This window comes from Phycodurus eques, chromosome 1, assembly GCF_024500275.1.
Source record: "Phycodurus eques isolate BA_2022a chromosome 1, UOR_Pequ_1.1, whole genome shotgun sequence".
NCBI classification, from domain to species: domain Eukaryota; kingdom Metazoa; phylum Chordata; class Actinopteri; order Syngnathiformes; family Syngnathidae; genus Phycodurus; species Phycodurus eques.
The window spans coordinates 24,629,158-24,645,996 of NC_084525.1; the positions used below are offsets into that span (position 1 = coordinate 24,629,158).

The 16,839-nt window shown below is 42.9% G+C and overlaps 1 protein-coding gene across 7 annotated transcripts in view; it reads left to right on the forward strand.

Moving 5' to 3' along the window:
- LOC133406703 (suppressor of tumorigenicity 14 protein-like) overlaps positions 1-16,839 on the forward strand; it is a 34,598-nt gene that overhangs the window by 7,018 nt on the left and 10,741 nt on the right. For 4 of the 7 annotated variants that reach the window (XM_061684558.1, XM_061684535.1, XM_061684526.1 and 1 more), the window contains 11 exons: positions 1,070-1,298; positions 1,875-2,011; positions 2,084-2,184; positions 2,400-2,500; positions 4,506-4,639; positions 5,862-5,966; positions 7,406-7,522; positions 8,001-8,126; positions 12,924-13,107; positions 14,051-14,322; positions 14,410-14,546. In XM_061684558.1, the coding sequence (XP_061540542.1) occupies positions 1,070-1,298; positions 1,875-2,011; positions 2,084-2,184; positions 2,400-2,500; positions 4,506-4,639; positions 5,862-5,966; positions 7,406-7,522; positions 8,001-8,126; positions 12,924-13,107; positions 14,051-14,322; positions 14,410-14,546 (1,643 nt within the window). The remainder of the gene's footprint in view (positions 1-1,069; positions 1,299-1,874; positions 2,012-2,083; positions 2,185-2,399; positions 2,501-4,505; positions 4,640-5,861; positions 5,967-7,405; positions 7,523-8,000; positions 8,127-12,923; positions 13,108-14,050; positions 14,323-14,409; positions 14,547-16,839) is intronic. The other 3 variants (XM_061684542.1, XM_061684579.1, XM_061684550.1) reach the window with 2 other exon arrangements.

Sequence of the window (16,839 nt, forward strand, 5' to 3'; positions counted from 1 at the left end):
CCCGCTCCGAGCCTCAGCATACACCACGCGGAACATCAATCAAGTCAATTGGGTGAGTGAAACAATAAAATACAAGTTGAATGGTGGGTTGCACTCTTGCACTGATGGTTTTTAGTGTTTATTTTAGTCTTCAAACCAATGCAAGAGCTGATGACAGACACAAAAATAAAATATAAATTACTTTACCATACTAGAAAGAAAGTAGAAACAGTCACATTACAAGTTTAATATTGAGCTGAAACTTTACCAAAGGTCAAACTAGGAACTTTACATCAGAATAAATTGGGACAAAAGTCACAAAAACGTCATCTCACGGTACCACAAACACTAAGCTTGTGTCTCATCGTTGGGTAGGTAAAGGAATCAACGTTTTACAGAGCATATGGTTGCATTCCCAATTTTTTTTTCGTTTTCCTTTTTCAAAGTTTTTCGTGCAAACCCTTCAAAATAAAAGGCTACATGCTTAAAACAGGAAGTCAAGTTGAAACTTGCACATATAAACCATTTGACGTGATAAAAAATTCACAAATGACTATTTTAACAATGCTATATTTAACATTTAGCTGAAACAATAATTAATGAATATTACAGTTAGTCATTTGGGTTAGTTCCACACCCATGCCTTTTATTTCATAGGTTTGATATTGATACTGGTTATAAAGAACTCTGAGTCAAATGTTCATTTTAGTTCAATGCTGCAGGCTGCTAATAAAATGGATGTTCATAATTTGGACAGCCTTCATTTAAACCATGCAAACGTTTTTGACCCAGCCCCCTAAAAGAATCGGAACCGAGAATCGTTTGGAGCCGGAATCGAAATGAGGAGCCGGAACCGCTCAAATTCAAATGATGCCCAACCCTAACTGCATGTGCCCTCACATTGGCTGGCAACCAGTCCAGGGTGTACCCAGCCTCTCGGACAATGTCAGCTGCCATAGGCTGCAGATCACCGTAATGCAACTAATCAGGACAAGCGTTATAGAAAAGGAAAGGATGTTTTTGGTCAAGCTATTGCATTTTAAGATGATATTTGGTGTGAATAATAAGGTAACAACCTGCTGGTTTCCAGTCAAGAAGTCCTTTAACGTGCATGTCCAAGAGGGCGGAGTCATTCAGTCGCCAGGTTTCCCTGATTCTTCGTACCCGTCCGACGTCTACCTGGAGTGGCGCCTGCGAGCAGACGCTGCCTACCGCGTGCGACTGGATTTCCAAACGCTGATCCTGGAGGACGACTGCCAACACGACTTTGTCAAGATTTACGATTCGCTAGCGCCCATTGAGCAGACTGCCATTGCTGAGTGAGTCTCCCTCCATGTTTACAACTTTCTTCTTTACGTCATAGAATTTACGATCAAATCTTTACACCCATTATCTGTACGACTTCAATCTTTACATCATTAATTTTCACGATCTCCGTCTTTACGCCTTCAGACTCTACTTAATCCATTTTCACAATCTCCATCTGTACAACTTCAATCTTTGCATGATCCATTTTCACAATCACAATGTTTACACCCTTCACCTTTACATCATTCATTTTCACAACGTCCACCTTTATGACTTCATCCTTTGTCTAATCAATTTTCATGGTCTACATCTTTATAACAAATCTTCATGACTTCAGTTTTCACATGATCCATTTTCACAATTTCCGTTTTTATGATTCAGCCTTTTACATTTCCATCTTTGACTTCAATCTTAACACTATCCATTTTAATGATGTGCATCTTTCCAACTTCAGCATTCACATCATCCATTTTCCCAATCTCCAACTTCAGTCTTTACATCCATGTTTCCACCTTGATATCTTCTCTACCTGTCCAACCACCTCTTCTGTTGAAAGCCCCACCAAAGTGTACCTCTTGTGTTTGCAGACATTGCGGCATTCCTCACCGTTCTCTGTCCTTCGTGTCGTCAGGGAGCGTTATGTTGGTGACACTAGTCACCAACGAGGCAAAGAACTTTCCAGGCTTCATAGCCAACTTCTCGCAGGTCCCTTTGGCGCCACCAGGTGCGCTTATGACAGTTTTTTATTAGTAATATTATGTCTTCGGGATGTGACCTCTGACCTCTTTGCCGCCAGCAGACTGTGGAGGACCTCTGAGCGGTGACGTGGGCATCTTCTCTTCACCGTTCTTCCCGTCTAGCTATCCTCCTAGGACTGCGTGCGTGTGGAACATCCAGGCCAGTACCTACTCTTTACCATTAGGCCGCCATCAGAGGGCTGGGCGATTTATCCATTCGATTTTATTGGTCGGGATGGTTTTTTTTTTTGCGGCTTCCGTTGTTCAAAGCATATCCCCGCTGACATGCACTGCCTTCACTAACAACATGGCTACAAACTGAGAATAGCTAGTTTGCAAAAATTGAAGTAGGAATGCTGCTTGGTGTTTTTTCAGGTGTCGAAAGGCAAGTTGGTCAAAGTCAAGTTCCGGAAGTTCTACATCGGAAATGACTCCAATGATTGTTCACGAGATTACGTGGAAGTCAACGGCCGAAGGTTCTTTTTCTTTTCTTAGTCCGAAGTGTGCACTCAGGGCCGTATTCTCCTGTGGGCAGAAGTCAGAAAAGGCGCTTGTCTGCACGCATTCTCCCGCCAAGTTAAATCTGTCATTTACGCACCCTCGTGCCAGCTACAAATGGTAAATGGTACTGTAGATGGACTGCATTTATATAGCGCTTTATCTACACTACCACAGTATCCAATGCACTTTACGAAGCCTCACATTCACCCATTCACACACATTAATACACCAATGGGCGACTGCTGCCATGCAAGGCGCTACCAGGTCCACTGGGAGCAAATTAGGGTTCAGTGTCTTGCCCAAGGACACTTCGACATGCAGACAGTCAGAGCCAGGATTCGAACCAGCTACCCTTCGGTTACTGGATGACCCACTCTGCCTAATGAGCCAACAGTATGCACACTGGGTGGAGCTACCTTGAAAAAGTCAAATCTGTCAAATTTGGCCGTGCGCGCATTCTCCCACAGACTTAAGCACCTTTTCTCTTTAGTCTACATATCGACATACAGTATTACAGACCCTTTCCCAAAAAGAATTATATTATGGAAAAGTTCATTTATTTCCATAATTCCATTCAAAAAGTTTACCTTTCATAGATTATAGATTCAGGTGCCACAATTTAAACAATTGCAAGTATTTATTTGTTTATTTTTACATAATTTGGGCTTCCAGCTCATAAAACCCACGAAATCAGGAATTCAAAAAATTAGAATACTGTGAAGAAATCAGCCCAAATTTTGCAGGCCGTAAAGTGTCACACACTAATCACCTCCTAAACTAATTTCTTGGAGCTGAATTTGCCTAAATTTGTTATTTTACAAAAAAATATATATTTTATAAAATTGTATTTATGTTTTAGATTAAGTGATATTGTTCAGCGATATCTGAATTTGGACATTCATTTTTTATTTAGTTATTTTTTATTTTATTTGACGTTCATACTCATTATTATAATTTTAAAATGAAATAAATCCGAATTTACTCATTAGTTACTGAGTACTTTCTTACTCTTACTCAAGTAATTGTTTTACTTTAACTTGAGTTATATTATTCAAAAGTAACAGTACTCTTACTTGAGTACAATATTAGGCTACTCTACCCACCTCTCCGGAAGTTAATTTCACATTTAAAGTGCGCTATTTTTTCCAGATGGCATTCCAATTTCTATGGCTTTCACATGTCTCAGGAAAATGCCACGGTCCAAGAATTACAGCCAGCTTCATGGGTGGTTGCGCACAAATGAGCAGGTTTCGCACAGCGGGTGTTCCAGAAATCTGGACGGGAGAATGCGCATAGCTGGAATGTGCGCAAGCCAGGCGCGTAAAAAAAGACTTACACACGAACGGGAGAACATGGCCATTAGTCTGGGTTTACACTGCAGGCCCAATTCCAACGTAGTACCTAAAATGCCGTGAAAAAGTATTTGCCCCCTTCTCAAATTCTTTCTTTTTGTTTGCATAATTTCCCCACACTAATGTTTAAGATCATCAAACAAATGTAAAAATCAGACAAATATAACCCAAGTGACTTTTTCACACAGGGCAAGCCAGCTTTGACATTTTTTTTCTTAATCAATAAAATCCCCATTTAAAAACAGCATTTTATGTTTACTTGGGTTATCTTTGTCTGATATTTAATTTTTTTGATGATTTTAAACATTAAAGTGAGAAAATATTGAGAATAGGGTCAATATTTTTTCATGTATTTTCAAGTGATCCAATATCTAATATCACTGCGTTCATAGTCACTGAGCACAGAAAACTACCCAGATGCATATGTGGCCCTTATTTTGTAGTCTGGTATCCTCATATTTATGTCATAGTCAATGTTCTATACACCTATAATGTACTACATTTACATCTCATGCCTCGAATGTACCTTATTTGCATCATATTTAATGTTCCGTGCACTGCTAATGTAGCATGTTTACACGATAGTTAATGATGATTGCACTTCTAAGGTATCACATTTGCATCACAGGCTGTGCGGTGCGAAAGTGGGAAGTACAGCGGTGGCCAGCAGGAGCAACCGGATGACTGTCAAGTTCAACTCGGACTGGTCATATGTGGACCAGGGTTTCTTCGCCGCCTACGAGGCCTTCACCCCGAGTGACTGTAAAGTCTTTTTACCACCAGTCACACACAGTCTGTGTTGTGCTGTTGTGTGACCATGTCGCACATTAATAGTCCGTGCACTTCTAATGTACCTCTAACATATCATATTTACATGATTGTATATTGCTTTATGCAAGGGTGGCACGGTGGCCGACTGGTTAGCACATCTGCACATTTGTCTATGTGTGCCTTGCGATTGGCTGCCGACAAGTTCAGCGCCTCTCGCCCGAAGATAGCTGGGATAGGCTCCAGTATGCCCGCGAACCTAGTGAGGATAAGCGGTACAGAAAATGGAGGGATGGATGGATTTATACAAGACATTGTCAAAATGAGACATTTCTGTCAAAATAAGGCATTCGGGTAAAAACGAGAAAGTTGTTTATTGGGTGGTCCGTGCACCTCTTACTTATGATATACATACATGCATCCATTTTCCACACCGCTTATCCTCACGAGGGTCGCGGGCATGCTGGAGCCTATCCCAGCGGACTCTGGGCGGGAGGCGGGGTACACCCTGAACTGGTCGCCAGTCAATCACGCACCATGGGGACATGGAAACTCAACACAGCTGAGGCCGGATTTGAAGCCGGGTCCTCAGAACTGCGAGGCAGATGTGCTCACCAGCTCTTACACATCATGTTTACATTATATAGATGTATATAAGGAGACATTGGTGTCAAAATGAGACATCTGTATTTTGAATGATGTGTCTCTAACATATCATATTCACATTTTATTGATTTATATAACAAGACATTCATGTCAGTTGGCACGGTGACCGACTGGTTAGCACATCTGCCTCACAGTTCTGGGGACCGGGGTTCAAATCCCGGCACTGCCTGTGTGGAGTTTGCATGTTCTCCTGTGACCCTAGTGAGGATAACCAGTAAAGAAAATGGATTGATGGACGTTCATGTCAAAACGAGATGTTTATTTAAACTTCTGCACACCTCTAAAATGTCATATTTACATTATATTAATTTGTATGATGACACATTTGTGTCAAAACGAAACTGGTGTCAAAACAAGAACATGTCAAAATTATACATTTTAATGGTCCTTCACCTCTAAAATATATTTACATCGTATTAATTTGTTATATGCGGCATTGCTGTAAAAAGGAGGCATTTGTTTATTTAACGTTCTGTGCACCTCGACCAGATCATATTTCCACGATTTGCGACTGATAGTTTGCGTTGTGTTGTTTTGTGTTGTGGAGCAGCGTGCCCGGGAAGGTTCCGTTGCACCAATGACTTGTGCGTGGACTCCCGTGTGCGCTGTGACAGTGTGGATGACTGCGGAGATGCCAGCGACGAGGACGACTGCGGTGAGTTTTTGTTTAAATAATCACATTTAAAAATGCCAGTGGATTATTTTGTTATCAAATAAAATAGTTTATAGACATTTACATACATTTTATTTGTTTTCATTTTTTTTATACCTCTTCTACGAATGAGCCTTCTCATCTGCAATACATTATAATTAAATAATTTGCCGTTTTTTCCCCCCTCATATATTTAAGCGCAGTGCTAATGTTGAAACTGTGCATAATCTTACAGTAACTTACAATAATATTTAATATACTTTTTAGGAATAAAACCTCAGTCTCGTTTTTGATGAACATTTACCCATATTTCTTCATTAATTTCCGTACCGCTTCTCCTCACGAGGGTCGCGGGTGTGCCGTAGCCTATCCCAGCTTTCTTTGGGCGAGAGGCGTTGGACACCCTGAACTGTCATATATTAATGTTTTATCACCGTAGAACAGGACATACCTCACTCTTCTTGGGCCTCTGCTACAATATTGAGCTTGGGATATGAAGAGGCCCGTTTGCACTCCCTCATACTTTTCTAGGATTAAACAGCAGCGTCTTTCCCCTCCGATAAGAGTCAACACACAGCTGCAGAGTGTGTGTGTGTGTGTGTGTGTGTGTGTGTGTGTGTATATATATATATATATATATATATATATATATACACATATATATATACACACACACATATATGGAGAGAGATAGAGCGAGAGTGAGAGAGAGAACCACTGCACTACACATCCACTATTAGTTCTAGCAAAACCTATGACTGACCACTTTGTGACAGTACCACTATGCCAGCACCTTCCTGGTCCCTCGCCATTTGGTTTCTCAAAAAGTGGGTAATTTTATTGTATTTCAAACGTGGGCAAACATTTGTGCACCACATTTGATTTTTAAAATGTACAACTGGGCTCGGTCTTTTGTAGATATTGTATTAAAAAACAGTTACAATGTGTATGTAAAGGTGGCACGGTGGATGACTGGTTAGCACTTCTACCTCACAGTTCTGAGGACTGGGGTTCAAATCCCGGCCCCGCCTTTGTGGAGTTTGCATGTTCTCCTCGTGCCTGCGTGGGTTTTCTCCGGGTACTCCGGTTTCCTCCCACAACCCAAAAGCATGCACGATAGGTTCATTAAAGACTCTAAATTGCCTGTAGGTGTGAATGGGAGTTTGAATGAGTGTTTGTTTCTATGTGCCCTGCGATTGGCTGGCGACCAGTTCAGGGTGTACCCCGCCTCTTGCCCGGAGATAGCTGGGATAGGCTCCAGCACGCCCACGACCCTAGTGAGGATAAGCGGAACGGAAGATGAATGAATGTGTATGTAAAATTATAATAATGATTAGGGGAAGTATTGGGAGACATGGACTATGCTCACGTTGTCGTTTTTTTTTTTTTTACTGGACTTTGCACTGTGTTTGAAATTTGACTTCATCTGTCTCCTTTGGCAGGCACCTGCGCTCCCAATGTATTCCGCTGCAGGAACGGTCGCTGCGTCTTGTGGACAATGGTGTGCAACGGCAAAGACGACTGCGCCGACGGGTCCGATGAGTTCAAATGCGAAAAATGTGCGAAGGATACCGCTTTGTGTCTCATGAATACTTTTTCATTCATTTAAAAAAAATAAATTAAAAACTTTTCCACAGAGTTTAAGAAAATAAGACAATTCTGTCAAAACCAGACATTCGTGTCAAATTGAGACATTTCTGTCAAAATGAGAAATTTCTGTAAAAACAAGACATTCTTGTCTGTCAAAATGAGATAAATCTGTTAAAATGAGACATTGGCGTATAAATGAGGATTTTTTTTACGTCATGATGTCAACAGAAGACATTTGTGGCAAAACGAGACATTTATTTCAGAATGAGAATTTGAAATCAAAAGGAGACATTGGTGTACAAATGAGAAATTTGTGTGGAAACGAGACATTCAGGTCAAAACAGGACATTTGTGTCAAGATGAGACATTGGTGTCAAAACTAAGCATTAGAATGAAACATTTGGTCATCACGTCACACCGCTAACACATGCTTGTGATGTCCTGCAGCGGTCGCCATGACGACATGTCCCGACTCCAGCTTCCGCTGCAGAAACGGACGCTGTGTAGACAAAGTCAACCCCGAGTGTGACGGCGACGATGACTGCGAGGACGCGTCTGATGAGGAATCCTGCCGTATGTCCATCACACACACAAACACACACGCACACACAGTGTAGCCCTTCTCTTATGTTAGGGTCAAATTTACCAATTTTTAATTAAAAAATACAGAACATTTAAAATAATTTTTCCAATATGAAAATGTGATTCGTCGATCCCTGCACATTTGCCATTCCGCAATCGCGAATTCACCCATGCGCAGATGTTTTTTTCCCAGAAGGTAACTCCCCTTCATCAGCAGAAAACCCCGCCTACTTGCGATTTTCTATGATGTGGTAAAAAAAGTCCGATTTCTTTTTTTGGGGGCAAAATCCTTTTTACAGTATCTATGTTTGTACTTTGGGAAAACAGTTCCGAAGTTACAGTTGTTCAAATGTCCTGTTGCATTGGGTATACAGTACGTAGTCTCGCGTTTATCCATTCGGTCATGTAGAGATAGTACTATTACTATTGCCAGTATGCTATATGAGTGTATCTTCTGAAGATACATGACGAGACGTTAGTCCGTTTAGCTCACATTTATTGGTCAAGCAATGAACACAGCGACTGTGGGCCGTAGGCGACGCCAACAAAAAAGAAGTTACGAAAAAACAAAACTCTCTGCTTGCAAGCAAACGCGAGTCTCTCTGTCTTCTTGGCTGCTTCACACGCCTACAGCACTATTTTAATGCCATCTGATGGAATCATATGATAAAGAGGATTTGTGTATTCAATAGTTGGGTGCTGGTACTTTTTGAGGTGGAAATTCCATCAAAGGTTTTTACTTTTTAAAGACAAAGGCATAGTTCTTCCAGCCATCACTGCAGTATGCCGCCCGTTATGTTCAGCGATTCAACTCAGCTTTTTTTTGTTTTTAACGTTTAATAGCAGAGGTGGGTAGGAACGTGCTACATTTACTACACGAACATTTTGCATGAATTGTACTTTTCAGAGTAGTTTGAATGCATCATACTTTTTACTTTTACTTGAGTACTTATGTTAAGAAGAATTTGAACTTTTACTCCGTTGCAATGATCTACACGCGGCTCGCTACTTTATCAATTATTGCGTGCGCAATTTATTTTTAGACTTTGACTTCCACTTCAGGCGGCACGGTGAAAGACTGTTTAGCTCATCTGCCTCACAGTTCTGAGGACCTGGGTTCAAATCCAGCCTCGCCTGTTTTGAGTTTGCATGTTCTACCCGTGCCTGCGTGGGTTTTCTCTGGGTACTCCAGTTTCCTCCCACGTCCCAAAAACACCATAGTAGGTTCATTTAAGACTTTTGTGTCTGTAGGTGTGAATGAGAGGGCGAATGGTTGTTTGTTTAAATGTGCCCTGCGATTGGCTGGTGACCAGTTCAGGGTGTACCCCGCCTCCCGCCCAGAGTCAGCTGGGATAGGTTTCAGCACGCCCGTGACCGTAGTGAGGATAAGTGGTATGAAAAATTGATTGATGGATGGCCTTGCACTTCCGCGTCGGGTGATGGCTGTTTGCACCAATCCAACATTTTGACTCCAGTTCACCAAACAAATGGCACAAGGCACACACATGACTGCACACCAAACCTACGTGGGCCAATCAAAGGGACTCATTGGAAGAAAAAAAAATCGGCCACGGGACTTGTGTTTACATCGTAGACTCTGAAAAAAAAAACAGCTTTGTCATGCAGTGTACCGTATTTTCCCGACCATAAGGCGCACCGTATTAAAAGGTGCAGTCTCAGTTACGGGGTCTATTTCCGTATTTAACACATACATAAGGCGCACCGTATTATTGGGCGCAGACATCTGTCAGCCATGGCTCCCACGCCGCTCGCAACTTCATTTTGAACGCCCTGTTTACACGGATGTCCAGCGGTTGGAGTTCCTTCGTCAAGCCTCCTGGAATGATGGCAAGCTCCGAGTTATTGCACTCAGTCGAATGGTGACTGTAGAGTCGCTTCTCCCAGCTGTTCTTTGCTCATTAATCCATTGCTCGAGTTGGTCTTCCAACTCAGGCCACCTCGCCTTGTTTCCGCGGAAACTCAGCTTCGTCTTCTTGACTTGGCGAAGCTCGTTTTCCTGCTTCCTCCACTTGCGAAACATGGATTCGTTGATCTCGAATTCTCTCGCGACTGCTCGAGTCCCATGTTCCTCCGTGTAACTGATAGCTTGCGATTTAAACTGTGCTTCGCAAGCGTGTCTCTTCGTAGGTGCCATTTTTGGGGGTCCTTAGCCAAACCGATGTTGTTTTGCACAATGCACATACAGGCGCTATATACATACTGGGGGCGTGCCTTTAGCGACCTCTTTCACGCGCATCCTTCCCCCTTTAACATCTGCATGCTGTCCTCAATCATGTCCGCCTTCCTCTATATAAGCAGCGTGTCGGCAGGAAATGCTCCCAGTCAGTCAAGCGGAGTGCTCATCAAAGTCACACATCATCATTTATAGATTTTGGAACTCAGTGTACACATAAGGCACACGGCATTATAAGGCGCCCCGTCCATTTTGGAGAAAATGTAAGACTTTTAAGTACGCCTTATGGTCGTGAAAATACGGTAGTCTTTTGTTTGGCCAAACTTGGATATTGCACCCCATTTATTTATTTTTTTTGGTCCTTTTTGGCTGTGACTGAAATATCACACAGCCATAAGTATTGAGACCCTTTGCTGTGACACTCATATATTTAACTCAGGTGCTGTCCATTTCTTCTGATCATCCTTGACATGGTTCTTCACCTTCATTGGTGGCCAGCTGTGTTTGATTATACTGATTGGACTTGATTAGGAAAGCCACACACCTGTCTACATAAGACCTTACAGGTCACAGTGCATGTCAGAGCAAATGAGAATCATGAGGTCAAAGGAACTGCCTGAAGAGCTCAGAGACAGAATGGTGGCAAGGCACTGATCTGGCCAAGTTTACAAAAATATTTCTGCTGCACTTAAGGTTCCTAAGAGCACAGTGGCCTACATAATCCTTAAATGGAAGACGTTTGGGACGACCAGAACCCTTCTTAGAGCTGGCCGTCCCGCCAAACTGGGCAATTGGGGGAGAAGGGCCTTGGTGAGAAAGTCCAACATTTGGTGTCCATTTGCCGCCATTCCTCTCCTCTCTCTGCTTTCTCTCTCTCTCACTCACTCACTCTCTCTGTCTCATTCACTCACTCTGTCTTGTTCCCTCTGTCTCCCTCGCTCCCTTTCTCTTTTTTTCCCTACTCTCTCTCTCTCTCTCTCTCACGACACTCGCTCGACCCTCAACCCCAGCCTTCTCTGCGTCTGTTGTGCAGGAATGTTGTGTGTCTCGTCAGCATTCCAAATACTTTTATTTTACGTCTTTTACAGACACACTAAAAAAACCTTACACTGAACAGTACGGCATTGTGTACAAACACATTAACAACATTTGCCCGCCACATTACATTCAATTCTTCTTTAGATAATGTTTTGCATGCCTATCGATCTGTTCTGAGTGATTCCTCCACATCAAGTGCTCTGGTCTTCTGTAGACGTATCTCCTAACTAACTTTACCGCTTGAAATTGTTTTAAACACCCGGCTGCCGTTATTGTATTTTATTTTGGTATTTATGTTAATTCTTAGCCCATGTGGCTGTGGTGTATTCCATCGTAAGCTTGATGGAGACTAGTTGTTTCAAATACACAGCATGTCATTGTCTTTGTTTTATAGTTACTTTTCAAGTAAACGCCAACTGGTAGTGGCAGTGTTCAGCTTGATGCCTCTTTTTGGAAGAATATTTACTCATTATATAAGCCAAAGTGCTGCTTGTTATCAAGTGAATGGAGCCTCCTGCTGCCGTACAGCACGCGTTTCTCAAGTTTGGGCTCACAAGTCAAAGCAAAAACATGACCAATCGACAGCTCATATCACAAAATACCCGTAATGCAGGGCACTCGTATCTCGAGGCACCACTGTATTAAATTCCATGCAAAGCTAATGTATCATATTTTCCATCATAGTTCATGGTTAATACACCTCTAATCTACTCTACTGTACTTGTATGATCGTTAATGGTTCTATTTACATTACGGTATATTAAATGACCCGCACACCTTCAACATTCTGTACCATATTTACACCATATTTAATGGGTCTATACCTCTCATGTTCAGTACGATGTTTCCATCCATCCATCCATTTTCTGAGCCGCTTCTCCTCACTCGGGTCGCGGGTATGCTGGAGCCTATCCCAGCTATCATCGGCCAAGAGGCGGGGTAGATACACCCTGAACTGGTTGCCAGCCAATCGCAGGGCATATACAAACAAACAACCATTCACACTCACGTTCACACCTACGGGCAATTTAGAGTTGTCAATTAACCTACCACACATGTTTTTTTTGGGATGTGGGAGGAAACCGGAGTGCCCGGAGAAAACCCACGCTGGCACGGGGAGAACATGCAAACTCCACACAGGCGGGACCGGCATTTGAACCCCAGTCCTCAGAACTGTGAGGTAGATGTGCTAACCAGTTGTCCACCATGCCGTCGCCTTATTTACATCAGTCCTCAGAACTCTGGGGCAGACGGTCTAACCAGTCAGCCACCGTGCCGCCAGTACGATTTCTCCATCCTATTAAATGTTCTGCACACCTCAAACTGGACACACCAAACGTAGCACATTTGCATTATTGTTAATGGTCCGCACACCTTTACCATACCATATTTACACTGTAGGAAATGGTCTGTGCACCTCTAACAAATCATATTTTCTTTTTTTCTTTGTCTCTGACCCTGTTTGTTAACGGGTCAAATTGACCCGGCTACATGATTGCTATTACTGAGAAGCAAATGTAGCACAAGGGCTAATTTTTTAAAATGGACCCTCCCAGAGTGTGGTTCAGAGCCATACCGAAGCTCTCGCATTGTTGGTGGTGAGGCTGCACAAGAGGACGAATTGCCCTGGCAGGTCAGCCTCCACGTGGCGGGGCAGGGACACGCATGTGGTGCTTCTGTACTGAGCAGCCGCTGGCTACTGACCGCCGCCCACTGCGTCCAGGACAAGGGTTCGGTCAGGTAGGAGCAAAGGATTAACTACAAATGTGTTTAAAGAGTAGTTGGAGTTCTTACAGATTTAAGTTTTTAGAGTTGTTGAACAAACTTTAAACTAGATACTCTTCGAGACCTGATGGGTACCAATGATAATGAGGAGACATCCACTTCACGGCAACACCTCCGCAACTTTACAGAGGCGTCGCAGCGACTTCCGAGCGAATTGGTCTCCGTGAGAAAGAAGCAATATTTTGGTCTCCTGAGTCGCTGTGACTGATCGAGAGACGCTCCGCCAGTGACATAAGCCTTTAAAGAGTCTAGTTTCATTTTCTAAAGAATCCATCCAGTGTGTGTGTAACTAAGCCACTGTTCAATTAATCACCCAAAGTGCATTCAGGACTCAGTGTACTTCTCTTGTCAAGCCGGCATACCTCTCAAGCAATAAGGCTGTTTTGGAGTGGTCACAAGACTAGTATGACTCTTTAAGTAGTCTTTAGAGACTTGTTGAAGAGTCTTTTAAAGAGTTGCAGAATTTTTTTTAACAAACTAGTCAGACTTTCTAGAGTTTTTACAGACCTGCTGAAGAGCTTTTACAGACTAATTCAAAAGTCTATTTAGAGACTTGTAAACAGTCTTTAAATACTAGTCGGTCTTTCTCAGAAGCTTTCACAGACTAGTTTAAGAGTCTTTCGAGTTGTACAACAGTCTTTAGACTAGTCAAACCTTCTAAAGAGTCCTTAAAGACAAGTTTACATCTTTAGTTGCGGAACAGTCTTCCCAGACTAGTCAAACTTTCTAAAGAGTCTTTACAGAATTAGTGACGAGCCTAGACAGACTAGTTTAACAGTCTTTAGCGGTTGACTGAGAACTACGAATACCGTGTTAATCAACTCGTCAAATTGAAAGTGGTGGTGGGCCTGACCAGACGACCAATCACAAACAAATTACCACCCGCCTTGTGTTGCAGGCACTCGCAGGCCGACCAATGGGAAGCCTTCCTGGGCCAGCACGAGCTGAGCCGTGCCAACGAATGGACGGTGAGGAGGAAGGTGATGCGGATTGTGGCTCACCGCGACTTTGACCAACTCACTTTTGACAACGACGTGGCGCTGATGGAGCTGGAATCGGACGTGCCGCTCAATCAGCACATTTGGCCCATCTGCCTGCCCTCCCCTGCACACCGCTTCCCTGACGGCCAGGAAGCCTGGATCACCGGCTGGGGAGCCACCAGAGAGGGAGGTGGGTGAACTGTCCTGTGACATTTTGAGTCTCACGAGGGAAAGTTGTCAATTAGCACTTTGACGGCATCCCTGTGTCACCTAACAGGTGCGGCGGTGAACATCCTGCAGAAAGCAAAAGTTCACATCATCAACAGTTCAGTGTGCAATAATGCGATGAACAACGAGGTGAAGGATGGAATGTTGTGTGCCGGCGTCCTCAAAGGTGGTGTGGATGCCTGCCAGGTGAAGAGTTTTGAGTGACTTGTAGGAAACACTTTCAGATACTTCCTAAAGCGTCTTTACAGAGTTGTTGAGTCTTTACAGACTTGCCAAACTTTCTAAAGTTTTTAGAGCTCTGCAACAGTCTCCAGAGAATAGTTGGACTTTGTAAAGAGTCTCAACAGACTTGACTTTCTAAAAAGTATTTAAAAACTAGTAGTCTTTAGAGAAATGTGGAGCAGTCTAGAACAGGGGTTACCAACCTTTTTGCCACCGAGAGCTACAGTGCCGTGAAAATGTATTGGTCCCCTTCTTAAATTTTGCATAGTTTTCCCACTTTAATGTTTAAGATCATCAGACAAATGTAAATACTAGACAAATACAGTATAACCCAAGTGAACTTAAAATCCTGTTTTTAAATGGTAATTTCATTGATTAAGGAAAAATATAGTCAGATGGCCCTGTGTGAAAAAGTAATTACCCCCCTTGTTAAATTATGAATTAATTGTGGCTAATCACAATTTTGGGTTAATTTTCACTGATTACACCCAAGCCTGATTACCTCTAGACCTGTTCAATAACAAAATCACTTCAACAGAATCTGTCCAGACAAAAGATCTAAAAAAGGTGCAACAAAATGACACGATCCAATGAAATTCCAGAACATTAGAGAAATAAAGTAATTGACATCTATCAGTCTGGAAAGGGTTGTAAAAGTCATTTATAAAGCTTTAGGATTCCAGTGAACCATAGAGAGAGCCATTATCCTCACATGGAGTGGTGAACCTTCCCAGGAGGGGCTGGCCTACAAAGATTACTCCAAGAGAACAGCAATGACTCATCCAGGAGGCCACAAAGGAACTCAGGACCACTTCTGAAGAATTGCAGGCCTCCCTTACCTCAGTTAAGGTCAAGTGTTCATGACACAACAATTAGGAAGAGACTGGACAAAAAGTGCATCCATGGCAAAGTTCCAAGGTGAAAACCACTGCTCACCAAAAAGAACATAAAGGCTTGTTTTACTTGTTTATGAACAGACGAGATGAAAGTTGAGCTTTTTGGAAGGTGTGTGTAGCGCAGTGCTTCTCAAATAGTGGGGCGCGACCCCCAGGGGGGTCACGTTGCAATGCCAGGGGGAGGCATGGGAAACCCTGAAGAACATGATTTGCTGTACTAGAATAAAGTGGAATTGCACATCCACTGCAGTAGATGGCAGTCTATATCGCTTTCTTTTGTACTTTCTTCAATGTTTATAAGGATTAGATTCGATTATCCGTTATATGCAATGTTATATAGATAAATATAAAAATGGACAGTTTATCTTCTGTTAAAGCAAACCCCGAATGGAAGTCCACATTGCAGTCAGTAACTCTCAAACGCCAGTGGGTGGCGCCCATGTCCCAGCAATTATTCCTATTGGGCGTTCGGCGGCGCCTTGCGTGCATGTTTTAATATTAAGCAAATAGTTTATTGCTGTATTTGCGTTCCGTTGTCGATCTGTCCCAGCTTGGTCTTCTTGGAGAGAGGATCCCCCAACCTTTTGGTCCCTATCGTCAAAAGAAGGAAAGGAGTCTTTTGAAGACGGGAATCCAGATTTGACAGGAAGCCGCTAATTAGGTTAAGGTCCAGCAGACGTCTTTTAGTGGCCGTCTCGCACAGCGGGGCGCAGGGAGGAATGCAGTTTATCAAGTCGTTGGGGTGGGGTGTGGGGCTGGGGGCATTGGCAACTGGGTCAGAGTCACTACATGTGTGTCGCGTTGCATCTGGCTTAAATGTAGCACAGCATTTCAGAAAAAGAACATGATACCAGTAGTCAAACATGGTGGCAGTAGTGTGATGGTCTTGGGCTGCTTTTCCCCTTCAGGACCTGGACAACTTTCTGTGATTGATGGAACCATGAATTCTGTTCTGGAACAGAAAATCCTGACGGAGAATGAATGTTCAGCCATCAGTTTTTGACCACAAGCTGAAGCACATCTGGGTTCTGCAGTAGGATAACATTCCAAAACACACCAGCAAGTCCACTTCTGAATGGCTTAAAAAAAAATGAAGCTTTGGATTGGCCTAGTCAAAATCCCGACTTGAATCTGATTGAAATGCAGTCGCATGACCTTAAGAGACCATTCGTGCTCGAAAACCCTCCATTCTTGCTGAATTCAAACAATTCTGCAAGGAACAGTGGGACAAAATATCTCGACACAGTGATGTGAAAGTTATAGAAAACGCTTGATTTCAGTTGTTGCTGCTGAGGATGGCCCAACCAGTTATTAAGTTTATGGGGCCATTAGCTTTCCACACAGGGCCAGGTAACTTTGAA